Source organism: Juglans regia, chromosome 7 (genome assembly GCF_001411555.2).
Source record: "Juglans regia cultivar Chandler chromosome 7, Walnut 2.0, whole genome shotgun sequence".
NCBI classification, from domain to species: domain Eukaryota; kingdom Viridiplantae; phylum Streptophyta; class Magnoliopsida; order Fagales; family Juglandaceae; genus Juglans; species Juglans regia.
Window position 1 is genome coordinate 34,768,913 of NC_049907.1, and position 18,623 is coordinate 34,787,535.

General features: G+C 36.6%; 2 protein-coding genes across 2 annotated transcripts; one reads left to right on the forward strand and one right to left on the reverse strand.

The window, feature by feature from the left end:
- The first annotated feature begins 2,636 nt into the window (after nucleotides 1–2,636).
- On the forward strand, nucleotides 2,637–12,521 carry LOC108995077 (zinc finger CCCH domain-containing protein 34-like). Its single transcript, XM_018970578.2, has 7 exons — nucleotides 2,637–3,075; nucleotides 3,220–3,362; nucleotides 3,669–3,734; nucleotides 3,975–4,091; nucleotides 4,207–4,509; nucleotides 4,586–4,903; nucleotides 11,390–12,521. The coding sequence occupies exons 1-7, from the start codon at nucleotides 2,988–2,990 to the stop codon at nucleotides 11,783–11,785; spliced, it is 1,431 nt and encodes a 476-aa protein (XP_018826123.1). The 5' UTR covers nucleotides 2,637–2,987; the 3' UTR covers nucleotides 11,786–12,521.
- Nucleotides 12,522–14,108: 1,587 nt separating this feature from the next.
- On the reverse strand, nucleotides 14,109–15,134 carry LOC108995022 (ethylene-responsive transcription factor ERF086-like). The gene has a single exon (XM_018970479.2). The coding sequence runs from the start codon at nucleotides 15,132–15,134 to the stop codon at nucleotides 14,109–14,111; it is 1,026 nt and encodes a 341-aa protein (XP_018826024.1).
- Nucleotides 15,135–18,623: the final 3,489 nt, after the last annotated feature.

The following is an 18,623-nucleotide window of genomic DNA, read 5'->3' on the forward strand; positions in this document are numbered from 1 at the left end:
AAACTCACTTTCCACCTGATGACCGCTTTACCATGTTCCCTCCATTGCATTCACCCTGCCCCACCCACCGCCTACACCCGGTCACACGTTTTACCTTGTATGCAGAACAATTATGAATTTATGGACTTCTTACCTACTACCCGACTCCCACTCTGGTACCGTACTAACCATGACATTTAAGAGATCTCACCCGTCTATTTATGAAAACATGTGATCCAACCCGTTGGTTTTTAGTTGGAGAACCAAGACAGATGCATCTGGCCCGTTTGTTTTCAGAGATGAGATGAGATGAGTTGAGATTAAAGTTAAAAAATTGAATAAAATATTGTTAAAATATATTTTTTAATATTATTATTGTTTTGAGATTTGAAAAAATTGAATTGTTTATTTTATTTTATGTGAGAATTTGAAAAAGTTATAATGATGAGGTGAGATGAGATGAGATGAGATGAGATGTTTTTGAAAAACAAACAAGGCCTAAAACTACCTACATAGGATGTTTGCCATTTTTGTCACATAAACAGATCAATTCAATTCGCACGCCATCGTACGACGAGTGAGAGCCACTTTCTATTTGTAAAAGTAGTTTTACTTTTTTAAAATATTATTTTCAGATAATTATTTGGATAATAAACATTCAATATAGAATTTTTAAGTAATTAGATAATTATATATATATAATCGTAAAATGTATAAATTATAATATATTTTATTATTAAAAATTTTATTATTTTTTATGTAAATTTTATATTTTATTTTTATTTTTAAATAATTACATAATATAAGCGGCTTGGGAGGAGATCTCTCAGTAGAACAATTGCCTGGGACAAAAGAGCGCACGCCAGAGCTTTGACGACACGCGTCAGTCAGTCGTTGGTTGACACAAAAAGTGTTCCATTCTCTCGGTGTCCTTGCTAGTTGCTACACCCATCGACTTGCGTTCTGAATGCTGCTTTCAAGTTGGTGCATGTCCCAGGTGTCCCTAAATATGCCTAAACCAAGCTGTTGACGTAATTAATTTGAGAATTTATAGGCTAAAAAATAAAAATGCATTGATAATTTGAAATTAGCATAATCATTAACATGCTCACCAAATCAATCTTGTAAAAGCGACTTCTCTTACCATTTCACAATTTGTTTTTTGTCAATTTGTTTGGGTCATTCATCATTAAAACCTACACCTATTTTTATATATTCTGCATAGCTATATATATCGGTTGTTGGGAAAAAAGAACTCATACAAACAAAAATAAATAAAAAGAGTTGTTGCAAAAAGATTATAAATGAATTCCTTTTAAAACTTATATGGAATGGATATTTTCTGTAAAAAGTAATTTTTTTTTTTTTTAAATTTGAGAGATGAGAGTTTCAAACTCCTAAACTTCAATTGAAAGGCGAAGAGTTATGCCAATCAGACCACTGACTTTTTATATAAAAAATATTTTTAAAACTTATACCAAGTATGCAAATATATATGAAGTGGCCCACAAGGGCTAACTTCTTTTTCCCACGAGTTATTGACAAGCAAATTTACATCTTAAAATACACAAATTGACATCACCAACAAAATACACAAATTTATTTGCCGGATACCCAAAATCATTAGATGTGAATTTGAATAATAAGCATATCAAAGATATCATAGTATCTTCTAGATTTCAATATTTTAGGATCCTTTTTTTCCCCCTTAAAATGGAGAGAATCATGCAAAGCCGACTATATATATATGAGTAATGTTAGATAAAAGTTACTATAGCAGTACATATTTTGTACTTACTGCGTAATTACTTCTAGTTGATTGTTTCCAACACTCATTTAAAGAGATATGTAATCTAGATGATGCTACATTATGTATATAAAATGAATACTCTTAATAATAATTTTTATCTATATTTATTATATATATATATTTCCCATGAATTTGATGGTAAAAAGCAGTGGATCTGAGTTGGAGGAGAAGGCGATTGATTACAATCAAAAGGTCGGAATAAAAAAGGCAGGGCAGTGGGGAGGACAGGATCCCAATCATTTTGTTTTGTTTTTTTTGTTTTTTTCTATCAGTAAAATTAAAAAAAAATTAAAAAAATAAAATCGTTTACCTTTTCACCATTTTGTTTAGGGAGAAGTCTGCTTTGCAATGCATCCATTAAAATGACATTTTTTATTTTTATTTTTTTGTTTTTACCACGTTTTCTTTCAGGCTGTAGTCAGCTGAGCAGAGGACGACGATTCATTCATTTGTAATCCCATGAATTCCCATCACGACCTTTTTGTAATAACTCGGAGCAAAAGGACAACCTAAGTCATATCACACGATCCATTCCTTCCACACACTCACCAAGGGCCCCCTCTCACGGGACTCAAGGGCATTCCTGTCGTTTCATCCGACGCCAACACTCTTAACAGAAACTCCCACGTTATTTAACTTCTACTAAAATGAAATGAATAAATAAATAAGCATGCTTTATTTTTAATTCAGAAAATAAAAAAATAAAAATAAAGATATTCGAGCAATTTGTTTCAAGGAAAATTACTCCATGTTTGGCGCGTTTATGCACCACCGGACCCATCGAAAGAAAAGGGAAAAAAACAAAGAAATATCTCTCTCTCTCTCTGTGAAAGTATGGAATGGAAAGAAAGATCATCAAAAAAACAAAACGCTTTGAAAACTGTAGGAGAGTAAGTGAAAGGAAGAGAAAGTGAGAGGAAAATTTACAGCGAGCAGCCCCAAACCCGGAAAAAAAAAACACCAAACCAAAACCAAAACAGAGACGCTACTGCGTGTGTGTGTGTTTGTTTGTGTGAAAGGGAGAGCAAGTGCAAAACCCAGATATCCAAACACTTCCGGGCTTTCTCTGTCTATCTCCCCCATTTGATCGGAACCTCTCATTCATTGTACAGAAGCATTCTGGGACCGTCCTCGGATTACTGTACGATCAGGACCCCACGTCTTGTCTGGTTCCGAAATACCTCCCCGAGCCCGTACAATGGAGCGGTACGGTCGGACTACTGAAGGCTCTATGTCCGATCCGTCTCCTGAATGGACCGCTCCGGGACCTGAAACCGGACTGGAAGGTAAGCTCGGAGACCCTGCATTTCAGTTCCATTGTTGTTTTGATCGAAATCCTCTGCTTTCTGGCGACTTAGATTCGGAAATTTCAGTGGAATGTATGCGAGCTATATTGGGTTTTGATCTTTTGTGTGTTTTGCGGAATGTAGAGCCTATGTGGCAATTGGGATTGGGCGGTCCGGAATCGTACCCGGAACGACCGGATGAGGCCGACTGTATCTACTATCTGCGAACCGGGTTTTGTGGGTACGGCTCCCGGTGTCGGTTCAATCATCCCCGTGACCGCGGCGCGGTAACTTTTTTTTGAAATTCCTTCATTGTTTAATTTAGGGCTTAATTGGAAGTTCCTATTGGTTTTCAATGTGATCAATTCGGATTCTGTGAGTTGAATTTGGTTTGATCTTAGCTTTATGTTTGGTTCCTAATGGGTTTGTGAAACTTGAGCAGTTTGGTTAGTGTAATTGAGGTGAAGGTATTGTAGTTTTTACTATTTGTGAATTGTGGAAGGAATTTTTATATGTTCGAAGTTAAGTGAATGAGATCTATACACTTGATATAGTGATTCCTTAATTGAGTTTGATGGAAGTGCACTACTCAGGTTATAGGAGCTGCACGACCTGGTGGAGGGGAGTACCCAGAGCGAGTGGGCCAGCCCGTGTGCCAGGTACTGAATTTTGTCGTTCTAGATGATTTTGAAGCTTGCGTTGTATGCAAAATGGTTGATATAGGATACTGTCTGTACATTCATTCACTCAGTTCTGCTGGATTGCTATAGTTCATGTTTGTAATTTGTAAAAATAAAGCATTTTGTTTTTTATATATTTTGTGATATTTTATTATTTGATTATCTATGAAAATAGTGAGTCCCCCCATCGTGCTGACTATCCTGCTATTGCATTTCCAGTATTACATGAGGACAGGGGCATGTAAATTCGGTGCTTCCTGTAAGTACCACCATCCTCGGCAGGGAGGAGAATCTACCCCCGTATCACTAAATTATTTTGGATATCCGTTACGTCAGGTCTGTTTTCTTGATGTCTTAGCCTAATATTTCAAATATTTTCTTTTATTAGAATCATATTTCCTCAGTGTGTACTTAAGTTCGATCTAAACAGGGATTTTTTTTCGAATAACAGGGTGAAAAAGAGTGTTCCTACTATGTAAAAACTGGGCAGTGCAAGTTTGGCGGGACGTGTAAATTCCATCATCCACAACCTGCTGGCATACAAGTTCCACCATTATCATTAGCACCACCAGTTGCAGCTATGCCTACACAAGCATTACATCCAGGTGTGCGCTCTTCATCTGTTCCTTCATCACAACAATATGGGGTAGTTGTTGCAAGGCCTCCTCTGCTATCGGGCTCATATGTTCAAAGTCCTTATGGTCCCGTGCTGCTACCAAGCATGGTTCCCTTTCCGGGATGGAATCCTTACCCGGTAGGTGGAACTTCCTTATTTTATTATTGTTTTGAACCATATGCATTTTTATGAAGCTGATAACCACCTGATGCAGGTACCCATAAGCCCAGTACCCTCTCCTAGTTCTCAGCCCTCTGTTGGTTCTGGGCCGCTTTATGGGATGACACCCTTGTATCCAGCAGCATCTGCCTATACTGGAACGTATCAACCCGTACCTTCATCTGTTGGTCCTCCAGGAAGTAGTCAGAAGGAATACTCATTTCCAGAAAGACCTGGTCAACAGGAATGTCCGCATTACATGAGAACGGGAGATTGTAAATTTGGCTCCTCATGTAGATATCATCATCCACCTGAATTGGTTGCACCTAAAAGGAACGTTGTTCTTAACCTCATTGGTCTTCCTTTGCGTCCTGTAAGCATCTTTTACACCTTATTTAAATTATTATGCTTTCCAACAATCGTGGTGTTAGTTTGTTTTTACTTACCTGGAAAATGTCCTCATGAATCAGACACTTTTTGCTTATTGTTTTGTTTTGAAAGAAAATAATAACATATATCAGTTATCACTGGTTTCATGTGAGGTTGTGAAGTATTTTTCCTGAACTTCTTTTGAATGCCTTGTGCCAATAAGTTTGTTCTTTTTTCTTTTTGGTAATTGCATTCCTGTATTTTTGACAATTATAGCCCACCATATTGGTCTTTCAAACAGAGAAGATTATGAATATAGCGCATACAATATGCTTTTGGGGTGGCACTCATCATAGTGCCTGTATCATGTATCCAACGCATCACAAAGTTTAGTCATCCCTAACCATGCAAGCCATAGTCATCCATATTTGGCTAATGATTAGCTGTAATAGGCTGGGTCATCTGGGCACTGACGATTGTCCAGCCCAAACTTTTGTCAGGCTATGCATTTGGGGCCATGACATTTCCTTGGGCATATACGATTGGCCATGATGTGGGCCTGTCATCTGGGCACATATGATCCTCCTTCCTGTTTCCATCACCTATTTTGAGGCAAAATTTTCCGTCACGTTAAGGGATTTCACTCTCCTTTAACTGTTAATGGCCAGGATGGTTATTGTGAAATTGGTCTTCTGTGCCATTGGTTCCTAATGTCCTAGTGCTTGATTATCCTGGAGCAAATGGTATAATTGAAGTACTAAATATCATTTGCAGTTATATGCCTTCCTGAAGAAAGGGTGGTTGTGAAGTGAACTTCCACCGAAAGGAAGTTCCAATGAAAGTGTTTCAAAGGTTATACGATAGCGGAGATAAAAGATGGAGCAGATTCATATACTGACCTTAGTGATATAGGTCCATACCTAGGTATAGAATGAGACCCGTTAGTGGGTCTATATCGTGCATGGGAATAGATAGAGTAGATTACTCACTTTTATTTAAACACAAACAAGCAAGCCAGGCAAAGAAAGTGTTAGCAGTGAGTGAGTATCCCAAGATACGCACAAACGGTTGAGCTAGCCTGACATCTCTAGAGCTGCGGAGTATGAGGCTTCCCCGTCGCCCTAAAAGGCAGAGGGGGAGCCGTAATTTGTATGCAGCAGAAGGCGGGGCCATTAGTTGGAGGCCATATCAATGGGAAAAAGGCAACTCGTTTCGTCAACTGTGAAGGTGAGGCGGTCGCAAGTTTTGGATACGCTCAACAGTACCATCTGGAAGAATGAGAGTCATTTGAATTCTGCATATTATAACTTTATTGGGTTGATCCCCAAAAAGACGGGGTTTTAGCAACTTTTCTTCTTTCAATGGCACTTTTCATTGTTGCTTTTCGAAAGACCCTTTGGCTGTGTAGCGTGTGGAGCCATGCCTTCCAAACTGGCTCAGTGGCCAGAACAGAAAGGACACCTGTCTCTTGGAATTGTTGTTGTCCTTTTCGGATCAGGGCTGGGGTGTATGCCAGGTGACTTAGAAAAGGATAGGTAACCTACTTATAATGAGAAGTTACTCCCCCTCAGCCTCCTCATCTTCACCTTCTACAACAACATCTGCTTCTTCACTTTCAGATTCAGCACAGATTGAGGCATAAATCAGTATGGCCTCTCTGGTAGCTGTGTGATTGTTTCATCCGCTTGGTTTCAGTTTCCTTACTATTCTTGAACTTTTGGCCAGTTTTAACTTGATCTGCCATTATTCAAGTCAAATTCAGTTCTACCTCTTATTAAACATATGGCTTTTTCTTTGTTTTCCTTAAGATCCAGTTTTAGTGGGCTCCATTTTATGGTTGATGTCTTGACAAGAAAATTGCAGTTCATCCAGAATCTACCCAAGTGTTCTTTCAGATATGTTTTGCATTTCTTTCATAGGCTACTTGTAGGCTTTCTCTCCATGCAAGTATATCATTTCTATTAATCAAATAACATCAAGGTCAACAATTATCCCAAGGTTTTCTAGTTATGAAATAATGTTAGATTTCACTTTGACTCTATTAATATGAGCATGTCACATGTTACTTATCCAAATATATATATATATATATATATATATTAGTGTGTCACGAGTTATCTGTTAGAATGTTATTTTACTTGTTTGCGATCAATATCGATCTGTCTACTTTTGTTGGTCCTGTTGGCTAATGAATGTGTTGCAGAAACATTTTATTCTTCCTTTTAAAGGAAAAATAAAATTTAGTCTCTAGGTTTTCACCAAAAAAAAAAAAGGGTCCCCTAAATTACCGAAAAAATAAAAGAGTAGAGCTCCCTAAGATGAATCTGTTTAAAGAAAGATCCTTCTGTTATGGTTCTGTCCAAAATCATGATGAAAATGAAATGTGGCATGCCACTGAAACAATTGTGTCACTGCCACATTGCATATGTCAAATTGGAAGATTAAAACTGAAAAAACCAAATAAAATAATTTATAAAATCAAAACTCAAAAAATATGAAAAAAATGAAAACAAATCGAGAAATCAGGAATGAGGCAGGAGTAGGGTTCCCCCCAATGGTGCAGTAGGTTGGTGGGAGGGGGGAACCCCGCCCCCATCTTGCACGTGAGGTGGGGATTCACCTCCCCACTGCACGTCAGTGGGAGTCCTCCCTCCCACCCACTACCACATGGCATTGGCCACCCCCACCATAGTGGTGGGGAGGTGAATCCTCCCCCACTCGCACAGGATGAGGGGAGGGGTTCTCTCCGCACCACACTGCTGATTGCGCCGTTGGGGTATGAGTGGTGGGTGGAACCCTGACCCGAACGTTGTGTTTGGTGTTTTTTTTTTCATTTTTTCATTTCTATTTTTTTCATTTTTTTGGTAATCTTACTCTTTTGGCATGTAGCTCCACCTACTTCCTCAGTGGCATCTCGCATTAGTATTTTCATTAGGGTTTTTTCTTATATAAAAGAAAATCCATTAGGGTTTCATCCAAAACCCCAACAGAAGGACCTTTTTTTAAATTGGGTTAATCTTAGGGACTTGTAGTGTTTTTTATACGGTTCAGGAAATAGTTTTTTTTTTCCTGGTAAAAACTTAGGATCTAAATTTTAGTTTTTTCTTCTTTTAATAACTATACTGTTATCATTTTAGGGCTTTATTGTTGTGAATCCTTATTGTGTCCATCATAAGTTTGTATCTTCGATTTCTTCATTTTTATATAATTTATTTCTATGATGTTTAATATAATTTGTGTGGTTTTCCCCGGCACGCACACATTAATACATATATTCCCAAGTCCTAGAGAGATGAAAAAACAAACATATATGTTATTTGTCTGCTACTTTTAGTTTCAGTTAGTACCCTACTGCATGAAAAATTTTCTTGGGACCAAAGAGGGTTAAGAATAATTTTGATACAAGGATTATAAGGTTATGGATGTGGGTTTGTCCAGCTGGAAGAAACTAGTTCATTACACTCGAAAGAGTTGATCAGCAAAGTGCATGCAGGTGATTGTTTTGAGAGGAAGCTGAAGACTAATAATTTTAGCAGGATTAAGCTCACTCTTATGCTTATTGCTATAGAAAATGCCGAAATAGGTTCACTGTATTACTTCAAATCCTCAAATCACACCAAAGAGTCAAATAGGACAAGAATATATCTGCAGCTGCTGCAATGAATGAGGTAGCTTATTGACTTAAAGTATACTTCATACTCTTGGAAGCTATGATGGGGAAGAACTTAAAATATTTTATAGCAAGTGATGATGAAAGAATTGAAGAGATAGTGTTTAAATTTGATTCATCATCTTTCATGTTAAAGCGCAGACCCATTTGGTTGAAGCAGCGACCCATGTCCTTTTTCTCCTGTCCTGTATATTTAGGATCATGGACTTAACACCTCCAGTTAATACTTCATGTAAGCCTTAGTACCTACTTTCATCTTGCCACATCACCCTCTAATAAATATTATTGAGAACACAATATAATGTGGACCATACAGAGTATGGCCTGATTAAATGCATCTAGATTTCATATCTGCCAAAAACGCAACCAATACTGTACTAAATCAAGATGAGCTGTTGTTACATGTAATCTACTTAGCCGGAATGGTCTGTGGTTTGTGATCAGTGGTTTTTCCAGATCTTCTTACTGCTGAATTTTCTATTTCTCAATTACATATGTTGGGGATTGTGTGTTCTTTAGAACCTTCGAACCTTCCATCTGGAATCTAGTTTGTGGTGTCAATGATGTTCGTCATATCTTTTCTCATGTGAGTTATCATTTATCGTTCATTGAGGCTAATCTTAGGTTTCTCTTGTCTACTCTCGGATCGTCTTACTGTGACTTTTCTATTTCTCATAATAGCAGCCGTATCTTTTGATTTCAGATTTATTGATTTTTTATTTTTTTATCCTGAAGGATTTCTTGTTTTAAGCTACTCATCTTTCATTCTTTTGTGTGCTAGTCCAACTCTGAAGAGTACATATTGAGGCTTTTGTTAGCATACCAAGTCAGATAATTTTCAAATGGTGGGTCATGCATATCATGTACAGGGTTAAGAACTTAAAAGAGTCTAGATTTCATGTGAGTGGGGGGCAATAGACAAATTTCCAAAAGATATGAATGAAAAAGTAAAATAGTAATGCGATAATTGTTTCTTAAATATTATTTTTGAAACAGATAATGATATGTTATGATTGTCCTAACAAGTTTAATTATTTGGAAGTCTAATAGAGTAATGTTGCTATTAAAGTTCAAATCTTAGCCAAACAATTGAATTCATCATATTGTCCAAATAATTGAGAAAAAATGAAAAATAAATTAGAGGACTCTTCAATTAGCAAAAATAAAGCTGTAAACTCTAGTTAGGTATTTCTCATGTATACTCCCTGTATACTTGGGCTTTGCCTACTCTTATGAATAAAATACCTTGATTACCGATAAAAAAAAAATTAGCAAAAATAATAATATTTTTATTTAAATAGAAACTTTTTGACCTGATACCTTATTTCATTGGGTATGATTACATAAACACCTCAAAGGTTTCTAAAACTTGAAGTTACCCTAAGTTTGTTAAAAACTCCAGTGGGGTGGTTAGCACCACTCTAATGTATGTGGCTCCCCTACTCCCCCGCCCCCTCCCAATCATGTAAGCGATGTATAAAGATTTAGTAGAATATGAAATAAGGTGTGAAAAAAGTTTTTTTTAAGATCCCCATGAAAAAGGGCATTATGACTAAGGATCTATGGTGTTTAAATTAGGGATTCATAAAATGTAATTTAAATGCTTGTCATGTATTGGGTTAGTAGTTGGGCTCTTAATCAGTTGCATTTGCATGTCATCTACTGAAGTAGAATGAATGCCCGTACAGAGTGTCTGCACTTAACTCCATGAGTTCATCAGTGTACCTACCTTTACCCCTGTCTGGTATATGTATTTTTGCTTGCTCGGCATTTTTTCCTTTCTTTTTTCTTTTTTCTTTTTTTTTTTTTGGGGGGGGTGGGGTTTTTGGGGGAGGTGGCCCCCTCCCTTTCTTTAAACACTCATCCCTAGTAAAGGTGACATTGATTGTAGGGCTTTGGTATGCTGCCAAAAGGGTACTAGTTGAATCATTTGGCACTTGCATGTTCTAGAATTTTTTATAGGTATCAGGAGTAGTGTTTTTTGTTTTTCCTTTTCAGATAACATTAGTCGCACATTCACTCGATGCGTGAGATACTGTTTTAGTTTTTAATTCTATTCTATTTTTAATTTTATTTATAACTTGATTGTGTGAAATTGTCTGAACATGATTTTCTTCAATTTCTTTTTTTTTTTTTAAAGAAACACATGTAAATGATAGAAGACAAAATGTTATGGAAAAAAAGAAGAAAAATGATGATGACAAACAAAACAATAACTGACGGGAAGTGCAAGAGACGGGTAATGAAGTGGTGATAAAGGGTGAAAGTAATAATATGCAAAGCGATAACACCAAAAGTACAAGAGACAAGTAATGAAGTAAAGAGTCTACAACGTTGGCAAAAAGATGAATGGTTATATTATGACCTTTCAAATTTTACCCTTACAATTTATTTAATTTTTTGAAAAATGAAATGACTTGGCTTAATAGGAGAAGAGTGTTATGCTTGAGAAATTATATAGTTCATAGATATACTGCTTTTAATCCTTTAACGGTTTAGCTTATTACCAATGCTGTCGTTTTTTCCTTCTTTGCTAACCTTTTGTCATGTTCTTTCTTCATACCTCTATGTTAATACTATTTTTCAAAATTTTTGTCCTGCTGACCTCCTATTTGTACCTTTGTCAATTTGTTTTTTGATAAATAAATAAATTCTATTGATCAAAGAAAGGCACGTACCTTTGTCATTAAGAGTGACTGACCACTTTCTCTATTTCCAAATGTAATATGATATGTTCTCTGCCTTTCTAAATGTATCATGTGCTTCATTGTGTTTTGAGTGGCTTATTGGTTAGATTTTTTTTTTATATATATATATCAGGGTGCACCTCCTTGCACTCATTATGCACAACGTGGGGTATGCAAGTTTGGGCCTGCATGCAAATTTGATCATCCAACGGGAACATTGAGCTACAGTCCATCTGCATCTTCCCTAGCTGATATGCCAGTTGCACCCTACCCTGTGGGATCTTCAATTGGTATGCTAGCCCCGTCATCTTCGTCTTCAGAGTTGCGGCCCGAACTTATTTCAGGATCCAGCAAGGACTCTGTTTCATCCAGAATGTCATCGTCAACGAGCACTTCTAGTGGATCAATTGGTTCAACTTTTTCAAAGAGTGAACCTATTCATCATTTGACTGTACAGCAGTCTGCTCATGGTTCTGGCCCTTCGACTGGCAGCAGCAGTGGTGGCACTGGGTTTCTCTCTTCAAACTAAGCCACATCAAGTCACACCCTTTTTATTACTCCTTTTGATCAAATTTCATGGGCCAAAACATAATTTTTTGGTGGAAGTCCTCAAAAAGAGGCTTCATCTCTCAGTTACCAATGTACCACGGTTCAGCCTAGCACACAGCAGCCTAAATTTTCTCTATGTTCATATAGTCTTTTTATGGCCACTTCCTACATCTTGAATAAACCATGGCCAACTTCAAAAGTTTAGCATACCTCATATAGCATTCCACCTAAATTCTGAATAACCATGAAAGAACCTGCAGTTCCATTAGGCAAATCAGTGTCCATCTCTCCAATTTTCAGAGTTTGTTGTGTTTATTTCATCCAATCTTTTTCGAAATGAAAAAGATGTGTCCCATAGTGTTTTTTCTTCTACATTGACTTTGTGTCCATGTCTCTCTTTTTTATTTTTCTTTGATGTTGGGAACAAGCTTCTGATTCATCTTAGAAAAGGAATTCGAAGGTCTTATTGTTCCCTCACTTTTTTGGTCTAGGGTTTATCATAAAAAGAGAAGTAATGATCAAGACACTCCAATGAGGCATCAGACTGCTATGTTATACGGGATGGGACCCAAAGTCATGTTGTGACAATTAGAATGTTTGACTTGGTTCTTGATAAGTTTATCATGAAATACAAATATATGAAAGAACACTCTGGAATGTGTAATAATTGTACCCTTCTATTTCTCCATTTATAAAAGAGATACTTTCTTATTGCTTCCTGTCTTCTTGGCTTATATACACCAAACTCTGGTAAACCGGGAAAGAGTTCTCTCTCTCTCTCTCTCTCTCTCACACACACACACATTTTTGCAGGAATGTTGAATCTTTGATGATTTACAAAATTTCCTTTTGAAATTCAGCTGCGGCATTCACAAAAATGTCAGGTAACTTCGTCTGAATATATATATATTTTTTTATACATGGGGGAGAGGGATTCGATCCTTGGTTCTTAGTGCAAAACCAATGTGTTGTCAATTGATCCAAAAGATCTTGGCAACTTCGTCCGAAATAGACTTGAATAAATGTGCATAAATCTCGTCAGGTACAAAATTGGATTGATTACGAAGGGCTTTACATGGGGGAGATTATGAAGATGAAATCATTCTCTTTGTTGATATATATATATATATATATATATATATATATAGGCCACCTTAAGACATGACTTGGTTCGATTATTTCCAGGTAGCAGATGGTGTTGTTGGGGTTACTTTAGAGTGATTACGCTTGCAGGCCGCCAGCCGCAAGGTCACGAACAAAAATAAAATAGAAGGATAGAGAATGTTTTTTATCTTTGGACCATATTCCTTTCAATCTAATGGTAAAAATAAATTGGCTAATAGGTCTAACTGATTTGGAGGTAAAAAAGAGAGTATATATGATCCTAAAATTTTCTTGGATCACTACTAGCTAGCTAACAAGTGCCTAAATGATTAATCTATCATGACATATTTCGGCAATTTCTCTACACGTAAACATCCAGTAATGGTTCTTGTAGCCCTCGTAACATTTTGTTCCAAATTAAGAAGCCAGGTTTTCATCCTCCTACCTTTGAAGTGGTTGACTTTAAACGAGAGCCTAAAATATATATACAGCTCTGATCACTCACCTCGATCGTACGGTTAATGAGTGCGAGGATCCTAGGCAACCCCATTCCCCATTCACCTACAGTACGGTCCCATTAACATTGGCATATTCGTCCAGCCATTAATTTTGAGAGTAATTGAACTTTGATCTCGATGGGTGATGATGAGCAAACTATAGAAACATGGTCATTCACCGGTACTACTACACTCTTGAGAACTCATGTAATTTTGTAAACTGTACATTCAAGCACTGCAATGGATTTATGAGCTATATATTTAGCTTGGTGACTTATCCATCACTCAACTACGTGCAGTGTGCTTGTATGTATCAATGTATGCATTCCTTGTGAGGTTAGCTAGCTTTACTGAGGGAAAGAATAGCCAAAAAGATCGAGATCAGACATCATGCAGTTAATATTAATAAGTTGAAACGAAGGAGGGTGGGAAAGAAAATGCATTAAAATATTGGATATCATGATTGGTTACTGATGATGAAAGAAACCAAATAGAGCTTTCCCAAAAGCTTTTTCATTCACTCTTTGCGGGACCAAAACCGACATTCCAGTAGTACTCTTTCTTGCTGATCAGCTATGGAAGGTTTTGGTGTACGTAATTAGTGCTGTAGTGGAAGAAAGAGTGGCAAGCAAAAGCAAAACTACAACAAAAACATTAATTGCATTTAAGCGGATTAATGACTTCAGAACGTCGAACCTACACTCAAAAGAGTGAATAGCCAAAGTCAACTCCATCACCATAAGGAGAAAATAATGGAGAGCAAGAGGTTGAGGAAGAGGCCGGAGGCATTATCCCATAACTAGGATTGTCAATGATTGGATACAAAGCACCCATGCACCCATCTTCCACCATCAACGGGTTGTCGGTCATGGCTGAGACTTCACTGGATTTCGACCCCCATGACTGCTGTATATCCCACAATTCAGGATTCAGTTCATAGAAGCCAGGAAAATCTCCAGCGTAATCTGATGCTGTTGGTGGCACATTCACAGAGTCTAAAGGAAGCGCATTGCTGTCACAATGTGATTGAATTTCCATGGAATCCGTGTTCACATAGCAAGAGCTTTGATCATTTGAAGCACTAAAATTGGTGGGCTTTGGAGTAGTGGGATTGGAAGGAGGTCTCAAGCAGTTGTCAGGAACTATGCATCCCAAGTAGCCCGAGTTAGAATCATCAGAAAAGAAGAAACTATTGTCATCTGCTTTCCCATATGAAGTTTCTGCACACGCAATGTTGTTATTCAACAGGGTAGGGTTCTCACTCTGAAAAGTAGTGTTAGGCTTAGGTGCAGTACTTTTCCTGTTGGTGGGTTGTTTGGTCTGAGTAGTAGTGAGGAACTGTGATGTTGGTAAGAGGGCTTGAACATCAAATGGTGTGAGAAGAGTGTGGAAGGTGGAGTTGTCAGCGTATACGAAGTTGGTTCTTGCTTGGGTGCCTTTAATGGACAATGCAGCCCTGTCATAAGCAAGAGCTGCTTCCTGAGCAGTGTCGAATGTGCCGAGCCAGTGCCTTTCTTTAGTTGTTGGGTCTCTGATTTCGGCAGCATATCTGCCCCAAGGGCGCCGCCTCACCCCAAGAAATCTCCCTGGCTCGGCTTGCTTTCTTCGGCCTCTTCTTTCACCAGGTTGAGATGGGGACATATTACGCTGGATTATTGCAAAACCCGTTTGAACCTGGCCAAGCTCATAGTCATTTAAGGATTTATCCATGGATTTGGAGGTGGACATTGCTGGTACTAGGGAAGAAAATGAGGCCAAATTCGGTAAGAGAAGCTGAAAAATGGTCGGAGAAAGAGAAAATAACGTTGAAAGAAATATGGGAAGGATGAGGATGAGGGTGCAAGTTGATAAGGGGAAGTGAAAGGTTTTGTTTTTGAATGGAAGTATGAGTGTTGTGGGGGAGCTCTTTTAAAGACTCTGATCTGATCGTGGAGAAAAAAAGGAGAGAGGACACTGTGGCTGTCATTCCTTGGAAGACCAGTCTTTCTTTTCCACGTACCGAGTACGTACGTACGTATAAACTTCAACCAATCTTCCTTTTTTTCTTGTTTATTTTGAATCCCATATTCCTTCATCTCACCTATAATAAGTAAAAAAAAAAAAAAAATAGTTTTTTAATGAAAATAAAGATTCCTTTCAGTTGTCGAAATTCAATTAGCTGCCATTTCTGAATTCTGATATTTATTTCTTTGCAACAGTTGTTTTTCTTTCTAGTTTCAATAAGAGCCTAAAATATAACTGTTCTCTACCTTTTAATAATCCATAAACCTGATCTAAAAGCTTCTAAACCAAGCATCACGTTCTCAATATGGTTCAGGATTATTAATTTAAGGGAAATATTACATCATTTCAATGCAAGCCTTTGTCATCATGAACCGATAATATCGAGTGGTAAGTATCTGTGATCATTAAGTCACATGCAAACCAATCTACTTGCTAATCTATGTACCTAGAATTTGACCCAGTAAAACTCTACTATATATATATATATATATATAAAAAAGAATCTATCTCTAGATAACGATTAGATTGCTGTGTCATATAAAAAATCATTGTATCAAATTATATACATGATCTCCCATGATATATAACTAATTAAGAACCATATATATGTAATTGAATGGTTGGTAACACGTACGTACAGATGATATCCATGATGAGGAACTAATCCCACAGAAAAAAAATTAAGAACCAGCCAGAAAAGGAAAACAGCAAGCATGGTTTTTGTCAGCATACTCCTAGAGAGTCTCAAATATTTTGAATTCGAAGGTAGTGATATTGGACATGATGAGTCATATATTATCTCTAATGGGCACATGTGAATCCGCATTTTATGCAAAATAAAACAACCAAATTCCTCAGATGTTCTTGTCTGCTTCATGATTTTTCAAAGGAGCAGTTAAGATTATCTCTAACAATACAGAGATTATCTAATAGGCTACCCTGTCCTGCATCATGGAAACAACCCCACACCAGAGTACAAACACAAAAGGTTCTCTCCACAAAGGGCCATAAGTCAAAGTTCTATAGCTTTTATTCTTGTCAGTTTATGTGCCACACGTTTAAGATTATAGTGGAATTTCCAGTTTTTGCATTCTCTGGGTGTGTTAAAAATATGTTGCATTTAAGGTAAGTGTTAAAATAAGATCTTGCATGCCGGTAAAATTGGAGAAAAGAAACGGCAGCCATTTCGTAGTACTTTCTACCCGTTCTGTGCAGAATCCCTTTTTAGTAGTTCAAGTAAATTCTCCAAATTTGTTTATGAGTACAAGAGTCACTGTCTCTGATCTCCAAAAGTAATTAGAAAAGGCTATGGTCAAAAGGGTAATCAAAAGCTTAAAGAACGCTTGTAAGGTGGATCAAACTGCCCAAACAAAAGCAGTAAGTGGGACACTATGCCAATTTATTAGCAGTTCCAACAAAGAAAAAAGTATGGTTTCATTCCTTTGATTGACCTAGCTTCACATGCCTAAATGGCATTGGGAATAACATAAACATATCATAACCTAATGGTCGAACTCTTTTTCTTGTTTTTTGCATTTCCCAAATTATCAATGCTTGGGCACTGATCATTATTACTATTAGGTGCAATGGACCTATTGAACTAAAATAATGAAGAAAGTGAAATTTAATTAAATGGTATATATATATATATATATATATAGAGAGAGAGAGAGAGAGAGAGAGAGAGAGAGAGAGAGAGAGAGAGATGACAAGAATTATCAAGTGTCATTTGAATTTGGATTTATTTATTTATTTATTTTTTAAGAATGCCATGTCCTTGGAATCTATGACGAGCCTTGACTCCTCCACTATAGATTTTCATGAAACAAATTGAATTAGTTTAAGTAGGATTTTTCTGTTTGACCGCATTTGCATCATAATGCTTTCATGTGTAATGCAACATAGAACCGCGCGTTATGCTATAGAAAATTCAAAGAAAATATGTTTTTTCCATACTTTTGAGAGACCGAAAGGGAACTTGAATGGATACCAAAAGCTCACAGAAGACCAGGAAAAAAAAGACTGTCCACTTATAGATTAAGAGGCAATGAATGACTACATGAAGAGTACAACTTGGATATATGCATTCCTTTGCATGCAAGGTTTTTGTTCTGATGCATATATATGATATGAAAAACAGAACAGGTAGGTAGGTTAGTCAAGGCTCATCTAAAAAGGACTCAGCTAGTTACAATGGTGTACAGTTTGCTAAGTACTTGGAGTTGGAGATTGCATTAAAATGGAGTACCCAAAAATATAAGATGGGGGATAGGCACTCTGATCTCTCTCTCTCTCTCTCTCTGAGTTTTCTTCGAGATGGGACTTGTTTTGCTTTTGGGTCAGATGGGAATTTTGCACATTTCTCCAAAACAGGCACATACTTTACTTCTAGTTTAAAGGCCATCCGGTTTTTAGGGAAAAAGATATTAGTATGTCTTTCTTAGAACTTTGGACTTTGACGAGAGAGAGAGAGAGAGAGAGAGATGATCAGTGGGGTTTAAGATAATTTGTACACTTTTGTTTGATTAAAAATTGACCCACTTAAATCGTTTCCATTTGTTTAGCCTTTTGCGCTTGATCAGCTCCTTTCTAGTCAAAAATATATCAAACAGCACGCTCGAGTCCTTCATGAGACATGAGCAATCATTTTCATAATGCACCTTATAAGCTAGGCTTTTTTTTTTTTTTTAATAAATAATAATAATATTTATTTTTTATTCTCTTTTTTCTTTTAGTATTTTAGTACTGATAAACAGTGCAATATATATCATGTCCGGGGTGGTCATATAAACCCACTCAATCATGTGGCAGACCAATGAGGCAAATTTGGTTTATTCGAGTTGTCTTTAATTAATATTTGTGTGGGCTAAATTAGCCTTGAGAAGTCTAAGCCTCGATTTGGATAAAGAGATTCTTTTGTTTGTTCTCAATATTCAAACACAACAGATACAAATATATTTTAATTTTAAATTTTAAATTTTAAATTTTTTCATCTAATTATTATAATTTTTTCGAACTTCCAAACAAAACAAAAAAAAATTAAAATTTTCAAATTTCAAAATATATATAATATTAAAAAATTACATTCTAACAATATTTTAATTTTATAATATTTTTATTCAATTTTTTGTCACTCATTTCTCAAAATTCCATAAAACATTTTAATTCAAATAATTTTATTATTATTTACAAACTAGATTAACTTATCTCATC

Excerpts from the sequence above, each read along its gene's own strand:
- LOC108995077 (XM_018970578.2), top strand. The coding sequence starts at position 2,988 with ATGGAGCGGTACGGTCGGACTACTGAAGGCTCTATGTCCGATCCGTCT. Across the intron at positions 3,363-3,668 it reads ATCCCCGTGACCGCGGCGCG|GTTATAGGAGCTGCACGACC; the intron begins GTAACTTTTTTT and ends TGCACTACTCAG. Across the intron at positions 3,735-3,974 it reads TGGGCCAGCCCGTGTGCCAG|TATTACATGAGGACAGGGGC; the intron begins GTACTGAATTTT and ends TTGCATTTCCAG.
- LOC108995022 (XM_018970479.2), bottom strand. The coding sequence starts at position 15,134 with ATGTCCACCTCCAAATCCATGGATAAATCCTTAAATGACTATGAGCTT.